Below are 15,543 nucleotides of genomic sequence, written 5' to 3' on the forward strand. Positions count from 1 at the left end.
TGATCCTGATTGGTGCTCCTTGATATTTGAATTGTCTCTTTCTGGCTTCTTGTAAGATTTTTTCTTTTGCTTGAAAGCTTTTGAATTTGGCAATAATATTTCTAACCGATTTCTTCTCTGGGTCGAATGTAGTGGGTGTTCTATGAATCCTTTCGATGTCTATATTGCCCTCTTGTTGTAGGACTTCAGGGCAATTTTGCTGAATAATTTCTTTTAGTACGGAGTCCAGGTTTCTATTAATTTCTGGTTTTTCTGGAAGACCAATTATTCTCAAATTGTCTCTTCTAGACCGGTTTTCTTGGTCTGTCACTCTCTCATTGAGATATTTCATGTTTCCTTCTATTTTTTCAGTCTTTTGACTTTGTTTTATTTGTTCTTGTTGTCTTGAGAGATCATTGCCTTCCAATTGCTCAATTCTAGCCTTTAGGGATTGATTTTCCTCTATAATCTTTCGGTTTTCGGCCGTAATCTTCTGGTTTTCGGCCATGATCTTCTTGTTTTCGGCCATAATCTTCTGGTTTTTGGCCGTAATCTTCTGGTATTCCTTTTCAATCTGGTCATTTCTGGTGTTCAATTGCAAGATTTTACCTTTTAAACAGTTATTTTCTTGCCAGATCTCTTCCATTTTCCTCAAAATCTCAGTTTTGAACTCTTCCATAGCTTGTAAGGAGTTTTCCTTATTTGAGGAGGGTTCGGATGCTTGTTTGTTCTCCTCCTCTGTTTGCTCGGTTGTCTGGATTTTCTCTGTGTAAAAGTTGTCGAGTGTTAAAGGCTTCTTTTTCTTGTTATTCTTTCTCTTCTGAATTTCCTGAGTCTGGGTAGCCATCATTAGCCCAGCAGCTTCTCAGGTTTATCCTCGCGCTCAGTGTCTCTCCGCGGTCAAGCCCCCTGGTGGATCGTCTCAGGGCGCTGCTTCCACAGTCGTATACCCGTCTGCACTGGTTCCCCACTCAGGTTTTCAGAGCTTTAGTTCCTGGCTGTGTCTGCCTCCACCCCCGCCTCCGCCCGTGCCTGTACTCTGCTCAGCCTGCGCTCTGCGCCCAGCGTCCAGTCTCTGCTCCGGCGCTCAGATTTCTCTTGCGTTCTCTGGCTTACTGGGGTCTTAAATCTTGCTGCTCTCAGGAACAGGTCCCGGAGGTGCCAATGACTCGATGGATGCCCCAAACTTGCTCTATTTCTTTTTAGCTGGCTTCAGAGCTCTAGATCTTGTGTGTGGAGGGGGTGGGGGTGGGGTGGTTGCTCAGCCCGCGATTTAGTGAGAGCCCTTTATAGCCTGGAAATGTCTCGATTCCACGTACCTTCCACGCTGTGCCCTGTTGTGGGGTTCCTCCGTTCGTCTGGACTTGTTTTTATGTCCCCTTGAGGAGTTTTGTGTGTTTCGGTCAGGAGAGGTTAAGAGCTGCTTCTTACTCTGCCGCCATCTTAACCCGGAAAAAAAGATGGGTTAGCTTTTTAAAGAGGGGGCCAAAGGAAAGGAAATGCTCATCTGTCAGTCTGTTTCTAAGGCAACTCTTTCAAAGTTTCATTGTATTGTATCCTACTCATTGTATTCGTCAGATTAGGAATAATGTCTCACAGCTGGATAGAACATTTCAGGGGGCCGCATCTGGTCCGCAGGCTGTAGTTTGCCCATCACTGGACTAGACCATAGGATCATTGATTCAGATCAGGAGAAAAGGGTCTCAGGTTATATGGCTCAATTTTATTTTATAAAGGTGAAAATTGAGAGTCAGAAATGTTAAGTGACTTGCCCATGGTTACTAGTTAGTAACAACAACATTGATAGTAGCTGCCCTTTGTATAGAGCTCCTCACCTCAGTCCAATGGTCAAAGTGCTGGTTATCCACATTATATAGATGAGGAAACTGATGTCCACAGAAGCTCAGTGACTTCCCCAGGGTCACCCAGCATCAGAAGTAGGACCTGAACTTATTTCTTCTTGACCTCAAATCCACCATTTGATGCAATGAAGAAGCAATCTCAGGCTGCTAATTTTTTAAGCTCTTCATTTGAAAAAAATTAAGTTAAAATTTATAAAATTAATAAAAATTGTTAATTCAATTGAATCCATTTAGATTAATTTTTTTGTTTTGTGTCAAAGTTTTAATGTTGATCCTTCAACTCTACAGCTTCTGTGAGGGTATTTATTTGGATGATTATTCTTTTGCAATGTCTTTTGCGTCACATCTTCCGCTCCTTACTACTCCATCATTACAACCTTTAATCTTACTCTTCCTGACTTGTTTCCTAATTTTGTCCTCTCCTAATACTGGGGACATAAAATTTCCAGCTGCTTATGTGAAAATCCTTTTTCCTGCTACCACTGCCTGCTCTTTCCTCTCTCCATTCCCCTTTAGTTCTGTCTTCCTCTTCTGTTGGATCTTCTGTGTTAACTTCTCTTTATCTCATAGTATTCTTTCCTCTTGCAGTTATGGAAACCTGCCTTCTCCTGGTGGGTTACCTGGTCCCTGGTGACCATCTATACAATATTTTGTTAGTAGTATGAATGGACAGGCTTCCTGCTCCTTGGCCTTCTGGATATTACCCACTAGCTTCTCCTCCTTTGAGTTCACTCTTTCTAGATTAGTCCATCCATTTTTTTTTTTTTGGACATATTCTCTATTTACCCCAGATCACTTTACCTTTTTTCTTCTTTTCTTTATTTTTTGTTTCACAAATATACTTACATTTATTAATAAATAACTTCATGAAACCAAGGTTAAGAATTCTTCTCTTTTGTGAACTGGTCCAATCATTCTGGAGGACAATTTGGAACTGTGCCCAAAGGGCTCTAAAACTCTTGCCTCTCCTTTGATCCTGGAATATCTCTTTTGGGTCTATATCTCAAAGAAATAATAAAAAAGGGAAAAGGACCTACTTGTACAAAAATATTTATAGCAGCTCTTTTTGTGTAGTGGCAAAGAATTGGAAATTGAGGGGGAGATCCATCAGTTGGGTAATGGCTTGAACAAATTGTGGTACATGTTTGTGATGGAATACTATTGTGCTATAAGAAATGATAAGCAAGATGATTTCATAAAAAGCTGGAAAGTTCTGCAGAAACTGATGTGAAGTGAATTAAGCAGAACCAGGAGAACATTATACACAGTAACAGCAATATTGTGTGTTGTTCAATTGTGAAAACTTGTCTACTCTTAGCAATGCAACGATCTGGGACAATCCTGAAAGACTTCTTCTTCTTTTTTTTTTTTAAATCCTTACCTTCTGTTTTGGAGTCAATACTGTGTACTGGCTTCAAGGCAGAAGAGTGGTAAGGGCTAGGGAATGGAGGTTAAGTGACTTGCCCAGGGTCACACAGTTAGAAAGTGTCTGAGGCCAAATTTGAACCTAGGATTTCCCATCTCTAGGCCTGGCTCTCAATCCACTGAGCCACCCAGCTGCCCTCCCTGAAAGACTTCTTATAAAGAATGCTATCCATCTCCAGAGAAAGAACTATTAGAGTCAGATGAAGGTGGATCAAACCATACTATCTTTCATATCTGTGTATTTAAAGTTTTATTTTGGGGTTTTGCTTATGTCTGAGGTGTGCTCTTACAACAGTGACCAAAATGGAAGTGTGTTTTTCATGATAATTTAAAAAATCATTTTGTTTTTTGAGTTGTACCCAAGGCATATAGAAACTAAATGACTTGTTCAAGGTCACCCATTCAGTAATTATTAAAGGTAAAATTTGAACACAGGTCTTCCTGATTCTAAGCCTAATTATTACATCAAACAAACTTTTAAAAATACTATTATCATATAATCTTATAGTTCTAAGGGAGGCTAGAGATCATCTAGTTCAATACCCTCATTTTATAGATGAAATGCACTCCATGTCCTGATTACAGGACAGTACAGGACCTAACTGTGGACTAAATGGAAAACCCATGATAGCACAGACATAGCTCATAAGCACCTGGCTTCCTTCCAAGGATAATAATATATAGGAGTTATACACATCACTAAAGAAGAGGGGAGGGAAAACCAGAGCACCGTAGTCAAACTGGCCATTCACTATCCTTCTCAACCACGTAATGTCCTTTGAACTTCCCCAGTTGGTCCTCCCAGGATCAAGACTGACTTCTATTTTTTAAATTTTATAATAATTTTTTCCCTCAATTATGTAATAATAATTTTAAACTTTAAAAAAAGTTTTTGAATCCCAAATCCATCCCCTCCCCTTCACTGAAACAGTAAGTAATCTCTTATAGATCTTACATGTGCAATCATGTAAAAGTTTTTTTCCATGTTAATCCTTTTGTGGAAGAAAACTTGAACAAAATGAAGAAAGAAATTGAAATATAGTATGCTTCAGTCTGGATTCTTTCTCCGTCAGTTCTTTCTCTGGAAGCAGATGGCTTGAGCCCTTTGAGATTATCCTGATCATTGTATTGCTGGGAACAGCTAAGTCATTTGCAGTTGTTCTGTTTTAATAAAAACTCATTTTTTTCCCTTGAAGGATTATATTCAGTTTTTCTAAGTATTTGATTCTTGATTAAGTGATTCTCTACCTTCAGGAATATCATATTCCAGGTCCATGAACCTTTAGTATAGAAGTTGCTAAGACTTGTGTTATCTGTGATATTTGAATTTTTCTTTTTGGCTGTTTGCAATATTTTCTCCTTGACCTGGGAGTTCTGGAATTTGACTATGATGTTCCTGGGAATTTTAATTTTGGGATCTCTTTCAGGAGGTCTTTGGTAGATTCTTTCAATTTCTTTTTTACTCTCTGGTTCTAGAATATCAGGAAATTTTCCTTAATAATTTCTTCAAAGATGATGTCTAGGCTTTTTTTTTTTTTTATCATGACTTTCAGCTAGTTCAATAATTTTTAAATTATCTTTCCTGGGTCTGTGTTTCTAGATCAGTTGTTTTTCCAGTGAGATATTTCACATTTTCTTCTATTTTTTTCATTCTTTGATTTTGTTTGTTTATTAATGTTTAATAGAGTCATTAGCTTCTACTTGCCCAATTCTAATTTTTAAGAAATTATTTTCTTCAGTGAGCTTTTGTTACCTCTCTATTTGGCCAATTCTTAGGAATTTCTTTTTTTCACTCAATTTTTGTACATCTTTTTTCATGTGGCCAATTCTACTTTTAAAAGAGTTCTCTTCAGAAGGTTTTTGGGCCTCCTTTACCAAGCTGTCAAATTTTTTTTTTTTTTTTTTTTTTTTGTGATTTACCTACATCACTCTCATTATTTTCACACTTTTCTTCTATCTCTAATATTTGATTTTTAAAATATTTTTTGAGTTCCTCTAGTAATTCTTTTTGGCCTCAAGGCCAATACATATTTTTCTTAAAGGCTTTGGATGCAGCCATATTGACTTCGTTGTCTTCTTCTGAGTTTGTGTTTGGTCTTTCCTGTTGCCAAATTAACTTTCTTTGTTGAGTTTCTTTTTTTGATGTTTGTTCGTTTTCCATTTCTTATCTTTTACCTGAACAAAACTGTTACAGGTGGGTTCCATTTGTTATAAATAAAAATCAATTTGGAGTCTTATTATAAGATTTATAATCATTTATTAGTAAAGAGAGAGAGATAGATCCTAACTTTAGGGAAAAAAACAATCCTTCATTGCAGCTGGCTCACTGCTTGTCACATGTCAAGATAAAGCTCAGAGAAAAACTGCTAGCCTAGAGACAGGTACAGAAGCCAAGAGACTGCCTCTCCTTCCTGTGTTGGCTTTTCAAAACCTCTTGTTCCTTTTCCCTTTCCTTGGCCAATAGCTTTCAAACGTCATGCTGTCTCCCTTCCTTGGTGCTGTTATGCCAGGCTGTCAGACATGACACATGATTCTGTGACTCCTGTGTTTCATCACTGTAGTGCATGGGATCAAAGCTGCTACGGAGGTCTCCCAGATATTTTACTTCACACACATTCCTGTGATGAGGGAACAGTGTCCCAAGCTTCAGTTTTTTGTGTAGCTACTTTCAGAGCTAGCTGTTGGAATGTAAAAGTTTTCAGTTCTTCCAAGGTGATATGATGTAAGGAGAGGTGTGTTTAATATTCTCCCAGCCTGAGCTGTGGTCTGTGAGTGACCACAAACTCTCTTTTCCACCATGGAACTGTGACCAAAGTCTCTTGCTCTCCTTTGGCTGCAAGCACTGGTGTGTGTTAGTGTTCTTCACTCTCAGACTGCACCCTGGTTCAGAGTTATGGGTATGCTGCAGCAGAGACCTTGCAGAGAAACCCTTGTAATCTTTGGAAGCTCCTGAAGCTACTGGGTCCAGCTATAAGCAACTGGACGTTGAACAAGTCTCAAAGGTTGAATTGAAACACCTGAAGCTACCCCTCTTTGTTCGTGTATGAACAAAGTAAATCGCTTTTTGTAATCTGGAATGCCTAGAGCAGGGGCAGACAGGATAGCCTGCTTTAATTTTGAAAGAGCTGACAGGTGTTCTGCCTCTGATTTAAGCAGTTCAGGGACTGAATTTTTTGTCAGAGCTATAAGGGACTTGTTGATTTCCCCATAGTAAGGGATCCACTGCCTACAAAATCCTGTTGCTCTTAAAATTGCCCTCAACTGTTTCTTAGTGGAGGGGATGCTCAATTTCTGAATGAGTTCAGTGCTCTTAGGGGAAATGGAGCAGGCACCAGCAGTTAAAATGAACCCTAAATATTCCACTTTGGGGAGACATCACTGAACCTTTGCCTTATAGATCTTTTAGGTAGCTCTAAAAGGAAATGCTTGCTATCTTCCTGGCATACTGTGGCATTTGGTGAGACCAAGAGCAAATCATCTACAAACTGTATCAAATAACTTTCTTTAAACCTAATGTTTTCCAAATTCTGTCTTAAAATCTGCCAGAACAACATGGAATTTTCCACAAACCCTTGTGATATCTGACACCATGTCCACTGGGAACCTTTCCAGGTGAAGGCAAATATATTCCTTGAATTTTCATGAATAGGGATTGAGAAAAATTCTGAGAACAAGTCTACCACTGTAAAATGTTTTGCTGTGCTGGGACTAGAGGAGATAATTGTGATTGGGTTGGTATCTACAGGATGTCTTTTAATGACGTGATTATTTACAGGCCTTAAATCCTATAGAAACTGATAGATAATTTTTCTATTGGCCTAATTTTGGCTTTTTTACAGGTATGATAGGTGTATTATATTCAAATTTGCATGGAATTATTATTCCTTGCTCAATTAATGAATGTATCACTGGGGTAATTCCCTCAATTGCCTCTTTTGATAGAGAATACTGAGGAATGGAAAGAGGACCACCATTTGTTTTAATTTGAACAGGAACAACTGATTTAAGTAGGCCAACATTGGAAGAAGAGAGACTCAGGTATATCTGCTGGGATTTTAAAGGTGGGAGTCTCCTTCACTTCCTGACTGTTTGAAAGAAGTACAGAGAGCAAATTCAGGCAATTCTAATGTTATAGAGCCATCTGGAGAGCATGTTATTGTGGCTGTAAGCTTGCATAAAGAATCTCTCCCTAACAAATTTGTAGGGGAGCTAAGCATTAGAAGGAAAGAATGTTCTATTGATAGAGGTTCCACAGACACCATTCAAGGGGAAAACTTTGGGACTTTTAGGGGTGGCCCTGATACCCCCACTACATTTAGTGAGCCAATAGAATCACATTCAGAGTCAAGTTTACTCATCAATCCTGATCTTGATGCTTCAGTGTCTAAAAGGCAATCATAACACATGTTTCTAACTTTTAGGGTTACATGAGGTTCATCATTATGGGGGGGGGGAGAATGGACTGGGATAACTGGGATAATATCAGGGTCTGGGAAATCAAAAGTTTCACTCTCTGATTCCAGAACCTTTACTCCCCCCTCACACCTTCATAAAGATCCTTGGTTAGTTCCCTAGGATCCCCCATGCTGAGGGAGATTTTCACCCCGAGTATAGTGTGGACAAGCCCCATTTTGGGTATTTTGGTGTGAGTTATCAGTTGCCTCATTTGGGTTATTATTTCTGTAATTGTTATTATTTCTATTTGCCTGATTCCACTTCTTACAGATCATCATTACATGACCCCTTTTCCACAAAAGTAACACATTAATGATTGATTTGTGAATTACTGCAAAGAGGCTATAGCCACTCCCTGATTTTGTTTTTCTTTTTTAATTTCCTCCTTTAAAATTTTCATTTCTTTCCTCAGTTCTTCCACTAAGTCATTGTTCTCTTCATCTTTCTTTTTGTGGCCCTTAAAGACATAGACTGCTACTCCCCTCAATTCCTTGAGATCCATAGAATCTCAATTCAGGCAGCTAATCTTAAAATAGTCTCTGACCACTTTATAACCATTTTTAATGAATTGTCTTCATATTAGTCTTAACATCCCTTTCTCTGGATAGATCCAGGTCTATATTTCTACCTCCCAGCTCAATAAGTCTATCCATAAACTGGGAGGGATTTTCCTCTTGTTTTTGCCTAAGATTTTCAAACTTTGTCCATGTACTAGGCCTATCAGAACAAGCTCTCATTGTTAGTAATGCCTCTCTAGCCTGGCATTTTTTTTTTTAACCCTTAACTTCTGTGTATTGATTTATAGGTGGAAGATTGGCAAGGGTAGGCAATGGGGATCAAGTGACTTGCCCAGGGTCACACAGCTGGGAAGTGTCTGAGGCCGGATTTGAACCTAGGACCTCCTGTCTCTAGGCCTGGCTCTCCATCCACTGAGCTACCCAGCTGCCCCTCTGGCATTGTTTTAAGTAGTGTTGCTCATTGTTGGGGGACCATCTTGAGTCTCCCCAGGGCCAGTGAATCGCTTTCCTACTCTGGGCCTGCTTGACTAGAGAGATGATCTTATTTTTCTCTCTTTCTGTCAAAAGAGTTTAGAGCAAATTTTCTATATCTGACCAGCTGAGATCATAAGTATGATAAATGTTTTCAAGCTTTTAAATAACTACACCAGGATCATCTTCAAAGGAAGGAGTATTTTGCTTGAATCTCTAAATATTGTGGGGGGCGAAAGGTGTATAGTATCTTTTTTTTTTTTTTAAACCCTTACCTTCTATTTTGGAATCAATACTATATATTGGTTCCAAGGCAAAAGAGTGGTAAGTACTAGGCAATGGGAGTCAAGTGATTTGCTCAGGATCACACAGCTGGGAAGTGTCTGAGGCCAGATTTGAACCTAGGACCTCCCGTCTCTAGGCCTGGCTCTCAGTCCGCTGAGCTACCCAGCTGCCCCCGTATATAGTGTCTTAAGGATACCACATCTCCAGTTTTATTGAAGGTGGGTACTTCCCTTAAAGGGAATAGACCTTTAACTGAATTTGAGATTTCTGCCTCTTGGCTGGATGTTTGGGTTGCTATGGAGCAGGTGAGGGGAGAGGGAGAGGAGTAGGTGAGCTAAGAGGGAGAGGTTGGTCTGGAGTTGAGTAGGCAGGGGAGGGAGGAACAGGAGTGGGTCTGTGGGCATGGGGAACAGGCAGAGGAGGGATGGGCTGGGACAAGGGAGTAGAAAGAGGAAGGGGTGGGATAGAGGAAGGAGGGACTGAGATAGGGGAGGAAGACAAGGGCAAAAGTAGGGAGAGGAAGGGGTGGAAACTGGGTGGGAGGAGGGGGAGAGATGGAGAAGTCTAGCAAGTCAGGGAGAGGGTGGTGTCGAGCTCTGGGCTTTCAAGAGCTGAACAAGATGATAGAGCATGTATTCAGCTTGAGACATAGTCAGGGCAGGTTTAGATGGAGGGGAATCTTATTTCTGAATTTTGAAATTACTCAAGTGTTTCTCAGTGTTGTTTATTTGAGTCTCTAGTTTAATCAAGGTAACCTTTTGTTGATTTTTCTTGAGGAGAAATAAATAAAGTATAAGATAACCTTTGAATAAGAGCCCTCCCAGGAACAGTGCTAAATAAAGCCAATTTGAAGTGTCGAACAGTTCGAACTTAGTAAAGTTCTCTGGGAACAAAAGCTGTTTCAAATTGAGAGGAAAATGTTCTTTCATTGCCAGCATGATTTTAAATACTATTCTTAGACATACCTCTCTTAGGTAGTTTAAAAAATGGAGGGCGGTCAAAAGGCTTTAGCTAAAAGAAAATGCAAATGCTTTCTCCCCACCTTCATAGCTAGGAATGTGGAAGACCCCCTGGGTTAGTTTAAAATCAGCTTGGGAGCTTAATGGGGGTGGGGATAGGTGGGGGGGTGGGCAGTGTGGAAGGAGCCCAGGATTTCCTGCTCGCCACACGTCCATGCTGTGCTGCTAGGCTGTTGCTATTCTAAAAAGCCATTTCAGCTCCAAGCTGGAAATTCAAGAGGCTACTACATGCTTGAGACCCACGTGGTGGTGGGAAGGGATATAGCTGTGCCAGGAGGCAGGACCAGCTACTTAGCTTTTTACCTTCCATGCAGGGGGAATCCATGATGCTTGGGGGCAACAGCAGGGAATGCTGGAGCAGGCAGATGGGTGCAGGCAGATAGGCTTGGGTGGGTTGTAGTGGGAAGTGGCTTATCTGTTTGGGCCAAGAGCCCTAGGCTTAGTCCCACAAGCAATGCAAAGTGGATGGGCTGAGATGCCACTCCCCAGCTCCTGTCATGAGTGGTTTCCTACCACCTGGGGAAAAAACAAAACAAAACTCTGAAGAGAGTTTCCCGGAGGGGAAAGGTAAAAAAGCTGTGGCAGGAGAGAAGCATGTTTTTAATCTACTTATCTTAGAGAGGAGTAAGGATCCTAAATTCCAGACTTTGTGTCACCAAAAATGTAAGAATTAAATCAATATCAGTAATTCCAAGCATTAATTTTGTAAAGTTTATTAATAATCGCTTGTAGTAGAAGGAATAAAAAAGAAATAGAAGTATAAAAACTAATTATCTAACAAAAATAAGACTATGTGAGTAAATTCTCCTGTCCAGTTCAAAACCATCGTCTGCAGCCATGATCAGAGGGAGAGGGGGAAGAAGGGGAGGGGACGGGGAAGGGGAGTCACCCAGAAGAACTTTATCCAATGTAGGTATGCATGCAGTGTTTGCACTCAGTGTGAGGATGCAAATGAGATGCTGGACAAGAGAGTCCTGGGAGCAAAATTCTAATTATGCACTAACAATTTTTTAAGATGTCTTATTCTGAAAAATTGTTTTACCCCATCTTTTTGTGGGTTCTGTCACTCCAGAATTCATTTTGAGATGTTAGATCAAAGTTGTTTGGAGGGTAATTTGTAGAGATCAGGTGGGGCTGTGTCCCCTCTCCACCATCTTGGCTCTACCTCTTCTGCTTCCTTTCTTAAGATTTTTAGGAACTCGCTATCTCAGTCTTCTGCTTCAATCTAACACCTGCCCTCATGTTTTAGGACTTCAGGATACATATTGGTGACCCCTTCAACATGCTGGCTTTAATGTTCTCAACTTCCATAACCTTTACCTTCACTCTGCTTCAGCCTCACACAGAGTTGGCCATACCATTTTATCTCACTCTCACCAATGCACGTTCTTCCATATTAAGAACTATGAAATGCCTCTAACCATTATATCTTTTCTTGTCTTGCTGAATTTTGATCCTCATGAATTGAGTGTCCTAAATTGTGTCTTCCTGCCTCTAGTGTTCTTTCTGACCATCATTCCTGTTCTAGTCTCTTTCCCCCTCTTTCTATTCTTGATGCTGTTTCTCTACTGACCTCAGTGTTTGAACCCCTTACCACCATGATCACTGAGCAGGCTCTGCTAATCCCCAGCCTTGGATCTTTCTTTGCTCCAACTTACCTGGTGATGAACAGCATGAGTGGAGGCTGGACACCTGTGCTGACTAGGTTGATTCCAGGTTTATTTGATATAATCTTAACTGGGTTTTCCTAACTGCACAGCACTCCCTTAATTTTTCCCTAATTGGACTCTTGTATCTCCTCCTAGTGGCTCTTCTAAACATCTTTCTTTAAGTCTCTTGTACCACCTTGTTCTTCCTCCTAGCAAAGGACCTTGCCTCATGTATTCCTGAAAAATGGAGGCTGTTCAAGAGCTCCCACTCACCTGTTCTATGCCTCAACCCCCTCAGCATCCTCCTTGGTTCTCTTCTTTGTCTCAGGAAGATGTGATCTTTCTTTGGGCTCTCCAACTTGACTTTGTCCGTTGCCAGATTTGGTCATGGCTTCTTCCACACCCTTTCGTACCAATCACTTTCTCTTATCTACCTCACACACCGTCAGTCTAATTCAGACTCTCATCCCTAGTTTTACCTTATGTTCCACCTCAAATTTGTCCTACACACAGTTGCTGAAGGTTCAGGTCTGAGAGGTACAAGCTATAGTAGAGAACATGTTGGACTCAAGTTCAGAGACCTCGGACTTTATTTGTATGTCCCTGGACAGGTCCCTGAACTTGTCCTAAGCTCTTTATCTCACAAACAATGTCTGCATTTCTCCTCTATAAAATAATTGCATAGTTGCTAAATTTTCTTCAAGCTCTAAATTGAAGCTCTTGTGAATTGTGACCCTGCAACCACATTCCTCAGGGGCCCCTTGTTGGCTCAGTGATCCACACACAAGCACGTCCCCTGCCTTTGAAAGCCCTTTGCTGCCTAGTGCAGCCTCTCCCCATGGTTAGTCAGACTGGCCTTCTTTTCCTCAGGCACGACAGTGCATTTCTATTCTCCCAGACCATTGTAAGATAATATAAGTAATGGGGTCACCAGGGATATTAAAAATCAACTATGGGGTTTGTGGGAACACTCTTTGGGATGTAAGAGAGACTAAAACTGATCACTGAAGTGTACAGCTACACCACTCCCAACTGGAAAAATAACAGCCAACTGTCACTCTGGCCAGAAGCCTTGAATTAACTGACAAGGTAACAAGGTGAAATTGGGTTTTAATTAGAAACAACTAAAAGGAGGGATAGGAATGACTACTCTAAAATCTTAACACCTAATAACAAAACTCAAAGGGACAGGGAAGGGCTTATTCACTACACTAATTTAAGCTATCTAACTAACAGGGCCCAAGGAGCTATACTGGAGTCTCTGGGTTTCTGGTTTCTGCCTCAAACTTATATATATATATATATTTAGGTGATACATGGGACTGATCTTGACCTGGTGCCCTGGCTCCTGGCCCTAGTTCAAGGGGCTCTGATGTTGTGCCTGGGACATCCCCTGGCTCCATACTGCCTGCCCCTTCGGAGCTTGCTGCTTAGAGCCTATTGGCTGGTCTTAGGTCCACCGAATCAGCCTCACTTTCTGCCTATTCTGCTGTGGCTTCAATTTGAACCTAGAATTTTGCCTTTAGTTGATACATTCATGTTAATGTTAATCAACAAGATAACATAGGGATTAATAGGCTACGATCATCTAGTTTTGTATAGTGCAGTTCACTGAAAATCTTTATAAGTAGGGAAGAGGGAGGAGGAGAGAGAAAAGGGAATCTGACAAAATATTCAGCATTAAAAAAAAACCAAAACAGAAACCAAACCCTTCTTTTTCCCTTTCAGTACATTCCAGCATTAACTCTGGCAGATCTCACGTGGGCCAGCCCATTGTGGAGTTCCCGTCATGCCGTGATTCTGTAGTACCCACTGAAACTTCGTGGCGTCTGGATTCTCAGAAGAAAACGGTCAGTGTGGTTGAGAGTATGCCCCCGAAGCAGGAGGAGCAGGCCTCCAGCTCGGAGAGTGCCCCTGGTGACTTCCCCAAGTCTGAGCAAGCTAAGAAGAGGTCGGTGCCCCTAAGGATTCCTTCCACAACTTTCTATTATAAGGAGGATTTAAAAATTGTTTCTGAACGTGTCCAAAGGCTCATCGACCGTTGGGATTCAGAGCTCATTGAGATCAGTGCCCACACTGCCCCTAAGCCTACCCTGAAGACTGTGGGGACTAGCAAGGAGACGACCAAGCTCACCTTTTTTGACAGTAAGGAGATACCTGTGACTATCGATAAAGCGGGGAAGGTCAGGTCGGGCCTTCAGGACACTAAGGAGGTATCAGAATACGAATCCAAAACAGACAAAGGGCTCCACTCTCTCTTGGTGGAGGCGGAGAACAATGCGCGGAAGCGATTCAGCAACGCCTCAGCTCTTCGAGCTGACACCATGTCTCCTTGGCCCAGCAGGCTGGAGGAATCCAAGGAACCCTCTTTGAAGAAGGACTCGGCGGGCCTTTCCCAGAGGTCAACGAGGGACGAAACCCTGGTCTCCACTGGGAAGGTGGAGACAAGTGCCCTCACATATTTCCCTTCTCAGAGAGAGTCTGGGAGAACTTCTGTTGAGGAAATGGAGAGTAAGGCCCGAGTGGCCATGAGGGAGACCCTCAGACAGTATGAAAACGCCCGGTCGGTGCCGAGGTGTGAGTCGGGCAGAAGTGGTGCCTTCACTGGGCATAAATTTCCAGTGCCTTTGATGCCTTTTGTAGGCAATCATTCAAGTAGCGATTTCAATGATGGGAGAGTTTCCTATGTCTGGGACCCCTTTTTGGGGTACCTGCCCGCCATCCCCAGCCATGAGTACATGGGAGATGTCCGGGATCTGTCTGATAGTGATGAAGGCTGTAGCAGCGATGACTCCTTGGCTGCCCACGTGGAGCATATTCTCAAGTGCGAGTCCCCTGTGAGCTTTGCCACGCAGGTGCTGCGGAGTGCAGAGGAAGAGGAGTGCAGAGTCCGCGCACGTGGTAAGAGCTCCCCTCCCCAGGCACCTCTTGTGCCAGTTGGGCTGGGCCTGTGGGTCTAGCTTCGAAGAGAAATGGCAACGAGCTTGGAGGTGTTTGCATCTTAAAGGGATGTTGGGTGACACTAGGAAAGAGCGCACACACCAACAGGAAATAAACATTTAAAGAACCCTGTTCTTTTGTCTTAGAGTCAATGCTGGGCAGGGGTGCCAAGGCAGATGAGCCATCACAAGGCTGGGAAGTAAGTGTCTGAGGCCAGACTTGAAACCAGAAGCTCCCAGCTCCAGGCCTGGCTCTATCCAGCAAGCCACCGAGCTGCCTCCCCAAAATAAACATTCTCTGGTAGCGTGACTGAAAGTATTTTTGGCCGATTAGCCGACTATTGTTGGTCAGACCAACTCTGTCTCTATATCTGCCTCTGATGTCTGAGCCTGCCTCTTTCAGTCTTTCAGTTTTTTTTTTTTTTAACATTTATTAATAATCATTTTTAACATGGTTACATGATTCATGCTCCTACTTTCCCATTCACCCCCCGCACTCCCCCCACCCATGGCCGACACACATTTCCACTGGTTTTGTCATGTGTCCTTGATCAAGACCAATTTCCAAATTGTTGGTAGTTGCATTGGTGTGGTAGTTTCGAGTCCACATCCCCAATCCTGTCCATCCCGACCCATGCGTTCAAGCAGTTGCTTTTCTTATATGGTTCCTCTCCTGCAGTCCTTCCTCTGAATCTTTACCATAAATCCCTCAGAATTGTCCTGGGTCATTGCATTGCTGCTGGTACAGAAGCCCATTACATTCAATTTTACCACAGTATGTCAGTCTCTGTGTACAATGTTCTTTTGGCTCTGCTCCTTTCACTCTGCATCAGTTCCAGTTCACCTGGAACTCCTCCAGTTTATTATTCCTTTTAGCACAATAGTATTCCATCACCCGCATATACCACAGTTTGTTCAGCCATTCCCCAATTGAAGGACAT

General features: G+C 42.0%; 1 protein-coding gene across 1 annotated transcript in view; it reads left to right on the plus strand.

Annotated features, from left to right (window-relative positions):
- ALMS1 (ALMS1 centrosome and basal body associated protein) overlaps positions 1–15,543 on the plus strand; it is a 105,414-nt gene that overhangs the window by 13,289 nt on the left and 76,582 nt on the right. Inside the window, exons 3-4 of the mRNA XM_044659290.1 lie at positions 13,392–13,822; positions 13,877–14,564. Coding sequence (XP_044515225.1) covers positions 13,392–13,822; positions 13,877–14,564 — 1,119 coding nt within the window. The remainder of the gene's footprint in view (positions 1–13,391; positions 13,823–13,876; positions 14,565–15,543) is intronic.

This window comes from Gracilinanus agilis, chromosome 2, assembly GCF_016433145.1.
Source record: "Gracilinanus agilis isolate LMUSP501 chromosome 2, AgileGrace, whole genome shotgun sequence".
NCBI lineage: Eukaryota > Metazoa > Chordata > Mammalia > Didelphimorphia > Didelphidae > Gracilinanus > Gracilinanus agilis.